The 16,893-nt window shown below is 35.0% G+C and overlaps 1 protein-coding gene across 3 annotated transcripts in view; it reads right to left on the reverse strand.

The window, feature by feature from the left end:
* Nucleotides 1-3,548: 3,548 nt before the first annotated feature.
* SLC17A8 (solute carrier family 17 member 8) overlaps nt 3,549-16,893 on the reverse strand; it is a 136,022-nt gene continuing 122,677 nt past the window's right edge. For all 3 annotated transcript variants that reach the window (XM_053719816.1, XM_053719818.1, XM_053719817.1), the window contains 4 exons: nt 16,076-16,208; nt 14,543-14,653; nt 11,808-11,935; nt 3,549-4,019 (listed from right to left, as the gene is read on the reverse strand). In XM_053719816.1, the coding sequence (XP_053575791.1) occupies nt 3,672-4,019; nt 11,808-11,935; nt 14,543-14,653; nt 16,076-16,208 (720 nt within the window). In that variant the 3' untranslated portion in view covers nt 3,549-3,671. The remainder of the gene's footprint in view (nt 4,020-11,807; nt 11,936-14,542; nt 14,654-16,075; nt 16,209-16,893) is intronic.

The raw sequence follows: 16,893 nt of genomic DNA on the forward strand, positions 1-16,893 counted from the left end.
GTTTAGAATCTATACATTCTTTTAATGTAGTGCAGCATAAAATTCAGTAAAATAGATACTACTTGGGAAAATCCATTTAAAAGCTCATATTTGTTTGAGGTAGACCTTTCCCAATCCCTTCAAGTTTATTTTTTAATGAGAATATGTATCTGGTTTAATTTTTAAAAAATCCCTATAGAAAAACTGAAATGAACATTTCCTGGTTAAATTTGTTTTTGACAGACGTCTAAGCACTGTTTGTATTTCTTTCATTTATTCTCAACACTAGTGAGTTGATTAGAATATAAGGAGGAGTGATCAGTACAGAGTTTCTCCTAAAATTAAAGATGAATAATGAAACTTGCCTATTATAATTTCTAGGCATTATTCATAGTAAAGAGTATTGTCTGGGCAGGCTCGTGTGCACATTCTCTTAATGTTAGCCTATTTCTGACAAAAAAATGGTTTTAACAGGTAGCAAACATATAGATTTGCAGCTTGACAACATCAAGTGATAGTAGGTCTAGAAGCACAGTAAATGCATTTAAAGGGATAGGAAACTAAAACTTTACATTTCATGATTCAGATAGAACATGCAATTTTAAACAACTTTCTAATTTATTTCTATCATCAAATTTTCATCGTTCTCTTGTTATCTTTTGTTGAAAAGTAGGAATGTAAGCTCAGGCGCGTGCACGTGTCTAGAGCACTATATGGCAGCAGTTTGGTAAGAATGTTATCCATTTGCAAGGGCACTAGATGGCAGCACTGTACCCTGTCATGTAGTGTTGCAGGAACCTACTTAGGTATCTCTTTAACAGAGGAACAAAGCAAATTTGATCATTGTAAATTGGAAAAAGGGATTTATCCAGAGTGATTGCGCTCGTCGAGTTTATCGCTCATATTACAAGTTGAAAGTAAACGCAAATCATTACAGCGGCCTTGAGAGCTCTGGTTAGCTGTTTCGCAAAACAAAACACATCAAAAATACATTAAAAAGCAGAGTTACACTCATAATAACACTATCTAATAAAAAGCATTTTTAGAAAATGCACAATAAAGATATAATGGCTCAATGATATGAGGTGTTAGAAAAAAGTTAGGCAAATGGCTTTGACATAGAGATACATACCTATATATGTCTAAATATGTATGTATATATATATATATATATATATATATGTGTGTGTGTGTGTGTGTGTGTGTGTTTATATGTGCTCACATATGTATCTATGTATTTATATTTGTATATATGTTTTTACAGACATAAATACACATATAAACACATAAATACATATGTACACACATATAGACATATATATAAAAGTACATTGGAGCCCTTTGCAGTTAAAGGGACACTGAACCCAATTTTTTTCTTTTGTAATTCAGAAGGAGCATGCAATTTTAAGCAACTTTCTAATTTACTCCTATGATCAATTTTTCTTCGTTCTCTTGCTATCATTATTTGAAAAAGAAGGCATTGAAGCTTTTTTTGGTTTCAGTACTCTGGACAGCACTTTTTTATTGGTGGATGAATTTATCCAGCAATCAGCAAGGACAACCCAGGTTGTTCATCAAAAATGGGCCGGCATCTAAACTTACATTCTTGCATTTCAAATAAAGATACCAAGAGAATGAAGAAAAAATGATAATAGGAGTCAATTAGAAATTTGCTTAAAATTTCATGCTCAATCTGAATCACGAAATAAATATTTTGGGTACAGTGTCCCTTTAAGCAGATGAAAACATTCATATTTACTGTATTTCACATTCCAATGTTCTTCACATAGGGCAATATGTTCTATGTATTTTTAAATAGATATTCCTATATATATCTGTATATAGCTATACCTATATATAATCATTTGTATATATATATATATATATATATATATATATATATATATATATATATAGGTATGGATACATATTGTACCAAAATATAATCAAATATATGTAGAAATATGTATTTATAAATTTAAATGTAAAATATTCATAGTTTCATGTCGGGTTAGTGCACTTAAGAATACGTGCGAGTAGGATGTTAGGTTGTTTTTCCATTTCTTTGCTCCATTGACTTCTATGGCAGAATATGCTAACTTGATCACGATTTATGAAGTTCGGCTTTTTGCGCGCATCGGGTTGGCATGCGAGCAAAAACCTTTTACTTCCAACTCTATCTAACACACGTAAAAAGTTTACTCCTTGCAGAGTTACATAACGCTCCACTTGTAATCTGGCCCAGAATGACACAACGGTGCATGCTTGTGTGATACTTCTTCAGTTATTGTCTGTTTCATGTTATTGCATTAGAAAAGAAATCTATTTTGCTCTTTATGAAGCAGAGCCCTAGAGGAATTTGTACTGAAAAGCAGAACAAGGTAAGAGGTTAAACATTATCAACATGCTATTAATATGTCCTTTTAATAAAACACCTGTGATTAATGTTTTAGATTCACTGATCAGTTTCACTTGCAGTACGTCAAAGTTGTCATAGAGACTTATAAAAACTATTGGGTCATATATCATGTGGTATTAAAGGGACATTAAAGTAATTTACTGTTGGAAGTGGTATTTTAAAATGCATTGTAGGTTTAGCTTTGTTTTTTTCTTTCTTTTACAAAGGAAATTCCTTTGCTTAATTCTTATACATGTGAGAAGTATCATCCAACAGAGCTTTGGGAGCTGTTCTTATCAGCCAATGAGCAACCTGTCCTTAGGGATGAGTTGTTCACAAACAAGTACTTTCTGCTTATTTCCATGCAAATTTAAAGTGATATTGAACCTAAATTCTTTCTTTCTTTAATGATTCAGATAGAGCATTCAATTTTAAGCAACTTTCTAATTTACTTCTATTATCAATTTTTCTTCGTTCTCTTGCTATCTTTATTCGAAAAAGAAAGCATCTAAGCTAAGGAGCCAGCGAATGTTTGGTTCAGTACCATGGACAGCACTTGTTTATTGGTGCTGTCCAATCAGCAAGGACAAACCAGGTTGTTCACCAAAAATGGGCCGGCATCTAAACTTACATTCTTGCTTTTTCAAATAAACATACCAAGAGACGAAGAAAATTTGATAATAGGAGTAAATTAGAAAGTTGCTTAAAATTGCATGCTCTATCTGAATCACAAAACAATTTTTTTTTGTTCAGTGTCCCATTAAAGAGCTTTTTTTTGAGGGGTGTTCATGACATTCTATCTCCATTTTCTTTATTATTCCATTGACTCTACTTATCAGTGTGTTGAAGGTTTACTTTCTTGGACAATTGACATTTTAGTGAAACGTTGCTCAGTTTTGCCATGTTCAGCTTACTAGTTATATTTCCGAGGTGACTGATCATTACCAAGAAAACTTTACCTCAAAATATTGTTTTTAACAAAGACAAATAAAGTATATTAAGCACATGCAAGACCATATTGCATCACATGGAAAGTAGAATCATTACAAATTCTAAAACCTAAAGTGACCAAATAAATTGATCACAAGAATGCTTTAGAACAACATTTTCAATGACTAATTTTAATTTGAATTATAAAAATATCTACTTTGTTCACAATCCAATGTTATCCACTGTGACAGCAACTAGATGACATTTTATGTTCCTTTTTTGTCATTTTCCATTTACTAGAAGTCACACTCTTCTTTATAACTGGCTAGTATGTTGCGTTTGATCACAAATGCATTTAATGGAATTAAGATAAATCCTGAAAATGTCCATTTTCATAGTGGTAGGAAGTCTGTTGTTCATCAATGTCTTGTGTCATTCCTCTCTGTTTCCTCCAACCCTTCCTTCGTTCTTCATTACTTTGAACGGTAGCCCCGTAACTTGCCTTTTTATGTGGGCTAGTTAAAGATTCACTAGTGAGTTCTGTTTCCTCTGCAAGTTCATCATTATCTATGATACCACATTTGTCCTCGCTGAGCGCCTCTGGATCCGCCCATTCCTGCTTCTCACCAGAAGCGAAGATGCCATAGAAAACAACTCCGCTGTAGTGAACTATTGCTGCTATCAGGAACACATTTTGCCATTCTTCACGAGTCTAGGAACAATACAAAAGATAAGTCTCCTCATATACAAGGTCAAGATTTTTTTCTAAAAAGCAGTACAAACAACAGATTAAGAAATTATAGTGTGTTTCTTTTTACACAGTTAAAAAGGGAATTGAAGCATTAACTCCAGCTTTCATGTTATTCAATGGTAAATTATGTAGGTCACTTTTAAAATTAACTCTTTGATAAATAACCTTCATAATATGCTGTAGAATAGTATAAATGGAGAAACTTTAAAGGGACATTGTATTGTTTCAATCTAAAAAATACAGGGTATTTTGAAATGTTGTGCACTTTATCTTTTTTCTGTGCTGAATAAACCTGCCTTTTATTGGGCTTGTGAAGATGTTGCCTTCTCCAACTAGTAAGCTGTAAGAACTTTCCTTATCAGCCAGTAAACATTAATAAAGCAATATCAGTTGTGTACCTCCTGCCACCTTCAATTTACTTAAGGGGACATATAACCCAAAATGTTTCTTTCATTATTTAGATTTAGATAGAGCAGAGCATTTTCAACAACTTTACAATTTACGTCTCTTATCAAATTTGATTAATTCTTGTGGAGCAGCAGTGTAGCTGAATACATTGGGGTCGAATTATAAAGCAGCGGATGCTGCTTCGGACACACCGCTGCTCCTTAACTCGTCCGCAACCTCTGAGACGGCGGACAGCAATCAGCCCAATCGGATACGATTCGGTTGTTTGACACCCCCTGCTAGAGGCTATACTTTTCAACAAAGGGTACCAAGAGAACTAAGCAAATTTGATATTAGAAGTAAATTGGAAAGCTGTTTAAAATTGCATGCTCTAACTGAATCATTAAAGTTTAATTTTGACTTTACTGTCACTTTAAAGGGGAACTGCATTGAAAAGACATGCTATTAACCATAGGAAAAAGCAGTATTATTATTTTTTTTTGCCTGGAGTGAAAGATATTTAAATTTAAACTAATGCAGCAGTATTAGCTGTGTACTTCCTTCTACTGCTCATTTGCTGCTTTATATTTCCTGCCAATGTTTATTGGCTGATAGTTACTTCCCACTAGTACTCATTGGCCAGTAGGTAACTGTTTATTAGGAGGACGTACACAACTAATGCTTTCTGTATTTGTTTGTCTACATTTAAAAAAGGTTTTATTTCACTTTAAAAAATCTGCATGTTGAACCTATTTTCTAACATGTTTCAATATTGCTTTTTCATATACTTGAATTTCTAAATACATTATCTCGTTTACTATTCTTTTTAACAAAGCTTGATAAATAATCATAAGAAAGAGATTTGTGGAGCTGAAATTCAACCTCCAAGGATTTTGAAACAGTGCTGTAATCATTGTGAGATTGCGAGAAAAGTGACTGGCACCATTTTGTTATGCGCAGTTCACTCTGTTTACAGCATTACAGTGCAATCTGTGTCTCAGTGTTGTAGTCTGGCAAATTTTACTACAGTAATTTGTACAGTTTTTATTGAATACTAATTACATACTGTGCTGCGCAAGTGTTAAACTAAACGTAGCACTATTGCACCCCTAATATATGTTGGTTCAAACATGTTTCATATTTTTAAACACACTGGCAAGTGAAAAGAAAGCTAAAACTGCCTTGTTTCACTTTAAGGCGGTTTTCACTTTTCAGCTGGGATCCGGTCCCTAACTCGCTGTATGAGCGGGGTATACCTGTAATCTACAAAAGCTTAGTGAAATATTTACACAGCTGAGTGAATTACAAATGACTATAGGGGATAAAAAAATAAATAAGCTTAAAGTGAATGTAAATTTTGATGTTTAAGTTCCCGGTTTTTAAAAATTTGATTAAAAACAGGGGCACTTTAATTCACCAGAATTTACATTTCACTCATGTTGTGAAAAAAAACTTACCTTTTAATCTTGACAGCCGCTCCAGCTTCCTCCACGTGTCGCAAAGCATCTTCCTGGGTCTAAAATGAGGAATCCGGCTTCCTCCAATCACAGCTTCGAATCAGACACTGATTCCCACGGGGGGGGGGAAAGCCTTGATTGGAGGATGACGGATCCATCATTTATGACGTCAGAAATGGCTTGCGACGACCGGGGGAAGCTGGAGCAGCTGTCAAGTTTAAAAGGTAAATATTTTTTCACAACAGGAGTGAAATTTAAATTTTGATGAATTAAAGTGCCCCTATTTTTAATCAAATTTTTAAAAACCGGGCACTTTAGCATCAAAATTTACATTCACTTTAAATGTAAGTTGACCAAATTTTATGAATGATGAAAATTTAAAAAAAAAAATAATTTCCAGCTACAATTTAAGGGAAATGTATAAAGAAAGAAAAATGTTACCTTAATTAAAAGAAAAGTTCATTTAAAAAAGCAAAATCCCTTGCATTTGTCAGCTGTTCTCACTCATGCATAAAATAAGATGAATTTAAGCATCAGGGCACCAATGAAGCAACAAGGCAGGTGTTTTATTGTCTTTAAATAATGGTCTATATTGTAAATGTGTGTATTTGTTTGTGTTACATGCATCCCAGAGTCAGTGTTTTTAGTGTGGCTTTGCTTTTATACATAGACGCCATTGATAGACAGTTACCTAAGGCTTAAATATAGAGAAGAAATGTTTAGTGTAACGATAAAAGTCTTCTTACATTGTACTGCCTGTCTGTTATATATTCCCAACATGCTTTACATTAGGGCCAAAATGTTTTGGTGGATTCAGAAACGTAACACTTATACCTTTCAGATTTAGATGTTAGTGTTGTTATGGGCCCGCCCACAGCTCTGTAGGGGTTGCTCCTCAATTAACATGGTTCAATAAAAGGGAAACTGTACAATACAATTTGTTTCCCCTTTATCTGTTCCAAAGGATTTGTTATACTACTGTAGAGTATTGAATATATGGCAAATTGATTCTTCATGTTTATTTTTGTATTTGACATAGCTGTTTTTGCTTATTACAACGATCATATTTTGTTCTCAAGGACAAGCCCATTTATATTGACTTAGCCTGCAGGAAAAGCATACCTGCTGGTTTTCATGATCAGAGTAAAGTGGAGACTCATCCACTGAGGGATATCGAGCTGTACCCGGCTGTGAAAGCAACACATGCTAAGAATATATTGATCACCTTCCAATTAGAGCAATATAATGCAACAACAGAATGGCCCAGAAGTGTACTTTCATTATAACAAAGTTGCACCCAATCATAGATCTGGTCCACCCGTGGTGCTGTTTATATATTATGTGCCAGTAAACAAAGAGAGCAAAACCAGCAAGTTAAAATAAAACGTAGCGTTTATTCAGATACTTTAAAAACAGGATCAAAGAGACATCCTATGAGAGTCATGAACACCTCGGGGCTGGCAGGCTTACGCGTTTCGGCATTGCGCCGTAGTCATTGTTTAACTTGCTGGTTTTGCTCTCTTTGTTTACTGGCACATTGTTCATTGCCTGTTTGAGCACCAGCACCTGCCTGAACTATATCTTGTATACCCTTACTACGTTAGCCAGTGTGACCGGATTTCAGTGGGACACAGAGGATTCTACACGCAGCCTGTTTTACTCTCCGATTCCCGATATTGGAGAGCTCGGATTGGCGGTTTACCCATCATGACACGGATGTCTGCCTGATAGGCTCTACCCGCGGAAGTATCCAGGTGGAGGGCGGGACCTGAGGGGCACTGAGCGGGGGGAGAGGACGCCAAAACTCCGACAGGAACAAGCGCTATGTGAGTAACACGAGTAGGGCTCTGCACTTCACAGCGGCATTGAATGTGACCTAATTACAGCGTAAGTCTGTTGGGACTCTGCTTTTGGTGGTGAGACACCCGTGTAAAGTTATATACCGGATAAGACTGTTATACTAGTTTTCGCCACTTAAGTAATTGGGAACTGTGCATTGATATAATCTTCTTTGACCGCTCTAGCAAAGCAGAGAATCTGATATTACAGGGTCACACTGTGAATTAAGCTACCAGCTTTTGGGTTATACTCTTTATGAACTGCAAGATTTTGTTCGGTATTGGTGTTAACTTCCCATTCTCTCTCTTTGATTGTTGCTGTTTATATATTCTCTTTATGCTAGACCTGGATTATGCATTATAGGCATGAAACATTCAAACACTGCACCCATATTCCATGTCACCTGCGGAAGAAACATCACTTTATGGGCTAGATTACAATTGGAATGCTAATTTATAATAATAAGCCATTACAAGTTGTAGGTTATTGCTACCGCAAGGTCAGGTCTCTGGTTAATCCTAATGGAGGGGAGCCTTTTATTAGTGCAGGTTGCAGGTCCATCTATCTGTCTGTCTGTCTATTTAGACATTCTAAAAATCACTATTGCTTACTACGAAACGAATCGGAAACGATATAATTCAAAGTTTTCCGAATTCGAATCGATCCGAAACGAAATTCGAAAAACTCTGAATCGATCCGAACCAAAACAAATTTTTCGATCATGCACATATCTACTACTGAGTAACCTTTAGGAGGCCCCAAAGATATTTGCACCAGGACCCTCTGTTTAGTAGGTCTGCTACTATATGGGGACTCTGAAAAAACTGCAAATATATATGTATATGCTTATATACATATATATTTATTTATTAATATGTATATATGAATCCTGGATTCACTCTTATCTCTCTAACAGATCCTTCACCGTCTCTTTTGCTGGTGACTACTCCTCTCTATTGCCTCTGTCTATTGGAGTACACCTCAAGGCTCTGTCCTGGGTCTTCTACTCTTCTCTATTTACACTTCTTCACTGGGTAAACTTATCAAAAGCTATGGCTTCAACTATCATCTCTATGCTGATGATACCCAGATATACCTTTCCACCCATGCACTCTCTCCTTCTGTCAATTCTCACATCAGAAACTGCTTATCTGGCATTTCCTTCTGGATGGCCTCTCACCACCTAAAAAATAAACATGTCCAAGACCAAACTACTTCTAATCCTCCCCTCTAACTCTACTCCAGTTTCAAATTTTTCTATTACTGTTGGCGGCACCACTATCTCCCCATCACCGCTGCCTTGAAGTCACACTTGACTCAAATTTGTCCTTCATTCCACACATCCAATTGCTCTCTTCATCCTGCTGCAACCACCTACGCAATAGCCCCAAAATGTGTCCATTTCTGAGTGCTGAAACTACTAAACAGCTAATCCCCTCCCTAATAATATCCTGACTTGACTACTGTAATAACTTACTAACTGGCCTCCCTCTCTCCCGCATCTCTCCCCTTAAATCCATGCTAAATGCACCTGCCAGGCTAATCTACCTCTCTCGATGCTCCGTTTCTGCTGCACCTCTCTATGAGTCCCTTCACTGGCTCCCCATTCACAGCAGAGTTAAATTCAAAATTCTCACCCTGACCTACAAAGCCCTCACCAGTCACCAATGCTGGCCCACCCTACCTGTCCTTACTCATCAACAAATATACTCCAGCCCGCCCCCTAAGATCCAACAATGACCTGCTCCTTGCGTCCTCTACCATCACCTCCTCTCATGCTAGACTACAGGACTTCTCTCGTGCAGCATCAACCCTCTGGAACGCACTTCCTCGAGCTGTCAGACTTTACCCTAACCTCTCCTCCTTTAAACGTTCCCTAAAGACCTTTTTGTTCAGGGAACTTATCATTCTCACCTTTGCGGTCCCCAACTCCTGTTTCCCATCCTCCTACCCATCTATATTGTAAGTTCCCATGGGAATAGGGCCCTCAATTCCCCCTGTATTTGTCTGTAAAATGTTGTCTTTTATTGTATTGTTTCTCCGTTGTACTTTTATCTTTGTACCCATGGGCCGCGCTGCAGAATCTGTTGGTGCTTTATAAATAAAGAATAATAATAATATATACACATATAAATATATATGTATGTAATTATATACATATATATTTCAATCTGTTGCTATCTCTGCACAACCTACCCCCTTCACTTTTTATGCCGTGTCTGACGGCATGAGAACGAGGCTCCCATTGGAGGCGATGGAAGCATGCTCTTGTGAGCGCAAAGCTTCAGTGCAAATCCAACTAAATTGTGTGTGCTGGTATTACTAAGTGGAGCACAAATATCGCTTTCTCAAAAGATTTGCGCTCCACTTGTACAGCTTGAACATTTATGGGTAGATTACAAGTAAGCATATATTACTATGATAAAAATAATTAAATTACAATACATTAACCCAACTGTGTTTAACCAAGTGCGTTATACCCGACATGAGTTATGCATATTTTATATTCCAATGTTCTTCACAAAGAAGAAAATGTTCTATTTATTTTTTTTAAAGATATATATATATATGCTGTAGTTTGTTATAAAATATATATATATATACAGTATATATATATATATATATATATATATATATATATATATATATATATATATATATATATAGGTATATATAGAAATATCTAAATAAAAATGCATAGACAATTTTACCCTACATTAATACACATTATTAAGTATTACAATTTAATAAGAATGATTTTTCATGTTTTCAGGTATTTGAATGGAAAGGGCTCCAAAGTATTTATCTATATATGTGTATTCATGTGTATATATGTGTTTATATACGTATATCTATCCCAAAGTTGGAATATCTCTATAAGTTTGGGAAAGTGTATCCTATATTTTTATGAACTTTAATTTTTGAACAGATATTTATCACTGTATCATATCATTTTTATTTTGAGAAATCTTTTATTTTTATATTGTATTTAATTATTTTTTCATATTATTTTTTTATATATATTTGATTGGGATTTTTTTATTTTGACACATTTACACAAGAACAAAACATTGGTCACATTAGTCACATTGAGCCTACACGCCTGTTCCTTAGCAAAACCTACACATTTTATGCCTCAAAAGCAGAATTTTGTCAGGTTTAATTAGCTTCTCCTGCAGTCAAAAGTTATACAAACATGTTTAACCCTTAATGTACCACAATCATTATTTAAAGTAGATTAGGCTCTCTGTAAAGCGTAATTTAAGGTAAATACATTTTAACATAAATACCTTCATAAATACATTTTTTACACATCTGTTATATAATATATGTAACTTTGAAAAAAATACTGCACAAGCTACTTTAAATGCTGATTAGGGAACATTAAATGGACAGTCTAGTCAAAATGATATGTTCCTGATTCAGATAGAGCATGCAATTTTAAGTAACTTTCTAATTTACTCCTATTATCAATTTTTCTTCGTTCTCTTGGTATCGTTATTTAAAAAAAGCAAGAATATAAGCTTAGGAGCCAACCCATTTTTGGTTCAGCACCTGGGTAGTGATTGCTGATTGGTGTCTAAATGTAGCCTACCCAGGTGCTGAATTAAAAATGTGCTGGCTCCTAAGCTTTCAATTTTGCTTTTTCAAATAAAGATACCAAGAGAACGAATGGTTTATCTGAATCTTGAAAGTTTAATTTTGACTAGACTATCCCTTTAAGGGTTAAACATTTTGTATAAATTCTGACTGCAGGGGGTGCCCAAAGAAATGGCGTTCTTTGAGCGCAATGCTTCCCAGCAATGTGAGCGGGAACTTGTGCTCATATTGCTGTTAACTTTTAATACCAGCGCACATTAGCGTGCACTAGTATTACACAGTGGAGCGCAAATGTAATTTCAGTGAAAGCTATATTTAGCGCTCCACTTGTAATCTAACCCATTATCTTTAGGAAGTGTATATAGAAACACCTAGATTAAAGCATTCATTAGTGATTACATTGTGAACCCTTAGTCAATATGGTTGTGCAAAATTATCAACCCCATTTCTTATAGTGTGTTCTTACCTTATGCTTTGTCATAGCACCAACAATGAGAGGACATACCATTCCTGACAAGGTGCCAACACCATTTGATATTCCCATGAGAATACTGGCATATCTTGGTGCAATGTCTAAATGGTTGACATTAAACCCTAGAAAAAGAAATATATCTGAGAATATTTTTCATCAAGCCGAAAAGGTATACAATGATCAATTATTATTATAAGACACATAAGACATTGATTTATTATTCCTTGTTCCAATCTCCCTAGAATGACAAACACCGAAAACTGGAAGGAAGAACATGGTTATTTAAAAATCTAAATTTTATTAAAGTCTATATAGGTGAAATTGGCCGTCTTCATACACTCCATCTTTTTTCTATGCTGGTATACTTTGTAGTGTTTATTCTCTGAGTCTCTGACATTAATTAGCAACGTAAATCTCTAATTAAATGTAAACGTTATATAAAGTATCTGTATTTCTACATGTTTACATATTTTTGAGTTGTATTAATGAAAATTGAAATAAATTATGGTGGCTGTGACATTTTTGGGGAGGAGGCTGGTGAAGAATTTGGGGAATATATTTCCCTAGAGTGAAGAAATTATTAATCTATGTGGAAGGAAATTCAATATGCCATTTCAAATGACGTTCCCTCCGTCTCCTCTTCCATTTGTTTCTACTCCAGTTAATGTATTTTCTTATCATTTCACACACACAAATATTTTTTTATATACAGGGAGTGCAGAATTATTAGGCAAGTTGTATTTTTGAGGATTCATTTTATTATTGAACAACAACCATGTTCTCAATGAACCCAAAAAACTCATTAATATCAAAGCTGAATAGTTTTGGAAGTAGTTTTTAGTTTGTTTTTAGTTATAGCTATTTTAGGGGGATATCTGTGTGTGCAGGTGACTATTACTGTGCATAATTATTAGGCAACTTAACAAAAAACAAATATATACCCATTTCAATTATTTATTTTTACCAGTGAAACTAATATAACATCTCAACATTCACAAATATACATTTCTGACATTCAAAAACAAAACAAAAACAAATCAGTGACCAATATAGCCACCTTTCTTTGCAAGGACACTCACAAGCCTGCCATCCATGGATTCTGTCAGTGTTTTGATCTGTTCACCATCAACATTGCGTGCAGCAGCAACCACAGCCTCCCAGACACTGTTCAGAGAGGTGTACTGTTTTCCCTCCTTGTAAATCTCACATTTGATGATGGACCACAGGTTCTCAATGGGGTTCAGATCAGGTGAACAAGGAGGCCATGTCATTAGATTTTCTTCTTTTATACCCTTTCTTGCCAGCCACGCTGTGGAGTACTTGGACGCGTGTGATGGAGCATTGTCCTGCATGAAAATCATGTTTTTCTTGAAGGATGCAGACTTCTTCCTGTACCACTGCTTGAAGAAGGTGTCTTCCAGAAACTGGCAGTAGGACTGGGAGTTGAGCTTGACTCCATCCTCAACCCGAAAAGGCCCCACAAGCTCATCTTTGATGATACCAGCCCAAACCAGTACTCCACCTCCACCTTGCCGGCGTCTGAGTCGGACTGGAGCTCTCTGCCCTTTACCAATCCAGCCACGGGCCCATCCATCTGGCCCATCAAGACTCACTCTCATTTCATCAGTCCATAAAACCTTAGAAAAATCAGTCTTGAGATATTTCTTGGCCCAGTCTTGACGTTTCAGCTTGTGTGTCTTGTTCAGTGGTGGCCGTCTTTCAGCCTTTCTTACCTTGGCCATGTCTCTGAGTATTGCACACCTTGTGCTTTTGGGCACTCCAGTGATGTTGCAGCGCTGAAATATGGCCAAACTGGTGGCAAGTGGCATCTTGGCAGCTGCACGCTTGACTTTTCTCAGTTCATGGGCAGTTATTTTGCGCCTTGGTTTTTCCACACGCTTCTTGCGACCCTGTTGACTATTTTGAATTAAACGCTTGATTGTTCGATGATCACGCTTCAGAAGCTTTGCAATTTTAAGAGTGCTGCATCCCTCTGCAAGATATCTCACTATTTTTGACTTTTCTGAGCCTGTCAAGTCCTTCTTTTGACCCATTTTGCCAAAGGAAAGGAAGTTGCCTAATAATTATGCACACCTGATATAGGGTGTTGATGTCATTAGACCACACCCCTTCTCATTACAGAGATGCACATCACCTAATATGCTTAATTGGTAGTAGGCTTTCGAGCCTATACAGCTTGGAGTAAGACAACATGCATAAAGAGGATGATTTGGTCAAAATACTCATTTGCCTAATAATTCTGCACTCCCTGTATGTAAAACACTTAAAAGCCTTAAGTTATAAATACAGTTTGTTTTACATTACATTATTTTGTGACATTGTCATGTTTTAAGCCATTTATAGGTGAAAGGATAACTGGCTAGCTATGGATGGTTCTTAGTGCCTGCAAATGTGAAAGAAAGAAAACAAAACAAAAGAATGAAAATGTAAAACCCTCCACTGAAATGCAAGCCAAATGACACAGTCTTTTGATAAAGAACGCTATTTATAATTAATTAAAGCATTGTTACGTATGCATACTATTTGCATGGCTTGAAATGTAAAACAAACAAGAGGTTGAATTGAAGACTATTTAATTAAATGTGATATTGTATTCAGTTATCTTCTCTTGAATCAGTGATAAAGTGTAATTAAAATGAAATGAGGTTCAGAAAAGATTTATCAGTTTCATGAACACAAGGAAGAAAAGTAATGTACATAAATGTTACCTGATATGGCAAAGCCACTAAATCCTACAGCAAGTACCAAAAAGGAGATTGATACGGCCTTGGTATGAGAATAGCCAACCACAAGCAATAGAGTCGCCTCCATTCCAAAACCTGTGTGCAGAAATAAATTTAAAAAAATACAAAACCTGTGTGCAGAAATAAACAAAAAAAATACAAAACCTGTGTGCAGAAATAAATAAAAAAAATACAAAACCTGTGTGCAGAATAAATAAATAAAATACAAAACCTGTGTGCAGAAATAAATAAAAAAAATACAAAACCTGTGTGCAGAAATAAATAAAAAAAATACAAAACCTGTGTGCAGAAATAAACAAAAAAAATACAAAACCTGTGTGCAGAAATAAACAAAAAAAATACAAAACCTGTGTGCAGAAATAAATAAAAAAAATACAAAACCTGTGTGCAGAAATAAATAAAAAAAATACAAAACCTGTGTGCAGAATAAATAAAAAAAATACTAAACCTGTGTGCAGAAATAAATAAAAAAAATGCAAAACCTGTGTGCAGAATAAATAAAAAAAATACTAAACCTGTGTGCAGAAATAAATAAAAAAAATACAAAACCTGTGTGCAGAATAAATAAAAAAAATACTAAACCTGTGTGCAGAAATAAATAAAAAAAATACAAAACCTGTGTGCAGAATAAATAAAAAAAATACAAAACCTGTGTGCAGAATAAATAAAAAAAATACAAAACCTGTGTGCAGAAATAAACAAAAAAAAAATACAAAACCTGTGTGCAGAAATAAATTAAAAAAAATACAAAACCTGTGTGCAGAAATAAATAAATAAAAAATACAAAACCTGTGTGCCGAAATAAATAAAAAAAAATACAAAACCTGTGTGCAGAAATACATAAAACTCTCTCTCTCCCCGCTATGCATTTAATAGATGATAATGGGAATTACAGGAACAGTCTGCTCCAGAATTGTTATTGTTTAAAAAGATAGATAATCCCTTTATTATCCATTCCCCAGTTTTGCATAACCAAGTTTCTTATAGTAATACACTTTTTACCACTGTGATTACCTTTTATCTAAACCTCTGCAGACTTCCCCCTAATCTCAATTATTTTGACAAACTTGCATTTTAGCCAATTAGTGCATCACTCATAAATAACTCAACTGGAGCAAGCACAATGTTATTTATATTGCACACATGAACTAGTGCTGTATAGCTGTTAAAACTGTAAAATGCACTGAGATAGGAAGCGGCCTAAAAGTGCTTAGAAACTACCATATGAGTCTACCTAGGTATGGCTTTCAACAAAGAATACCAAGAGAACAAAGCAAATTTGATTATAAAAGTACATTGGAAAGCTGTTTAAAATTGCATGCCCTGTCTGATTTATGAAAGTTTAATTTTGACTAGACTGTCCTTTAAACTCTCTTTCTGCACATGATCCATTGTATGCTATTTGGTTTGGGTTCTTTTATAGGTTCTTTACACTTGTGCATGCATTAGTAATGCCCTATATTGACCTAGTAATTGTACATTTGAAGATCGCAGTACCTCCACAATTCATGATTTTCCTTACGGTCGTGGTTGATAATATTTTTCTGCTCCTTAAAAAATCAGCTATCTGTCCTCCAATAGGTACAATAATAGTCATTACCATGTGTGGAACAGCAGAAAGCAGACCAACCTAGGTAGAAGAACATTACATTTACATGGTACTGTTTTATTTTCTTAGCTTTTTTCCATAGTATCTTTATCAAACAAAAACATCATTTGTTCTCAAAGTGGTTGAACAAAAACTTAAACACTTGCAAGGCATAAAATAATATATACCAAGCTACAAGACTTTCCTGGATACTTGATGAATAAACAAAAACATTAGGATGTTATTTTGTAAATGCATCTATGTGACTGAGTCATGAAAAGGAAATTATAAAAGGTAAAAATGAATCTACCTCTTTCCAAGCCTCGAGTCGCCATAGTAATCATTTACCAAATGATACCTTAGAACTCATATAAAATAGGAAAAGCAATTCCAAACAAAGTTAATTTCTTCTTCACATTGTCATTAAGTCTTTTTTCAGCTCGGAGGATTTTGCTTTTAGAATAATTTTACATCTTGCAGCATTACATATTAGTACTCAAATATTTTTGCATGGAATCTATTTAAAAAAAAGATAATAATAGTAATAATAATAATGCTGTTGATTAAACTTTGCTTAATCAACTCTTCTACATTATATCTCTCTATAACCAGTGTATTCATATTTATACACAATATGGGCTAGAGGCTGACCATATTGCCGCTTTAATAAGGGTTCTTATACAAAACATTTCTTTAAACAGCACTGAAAACAGCCCTGACATATGTA

The sequence above is a fragment of the Bombina bombina genome, chromosome 6 (genome assembly GCF_027579735.1).
Source record: "Bombina bombina isolate aBomBom1 chromosome 6, aBomBom1.pri, whole genome shotgun sequence".
Classification (NCBI taxonomy): domain Eukaryota; kingdom Metazoa; phylum Chordata; class Amphibia; order Anura; family Bombinatoridae; genus Bombina; species Bombina bombina.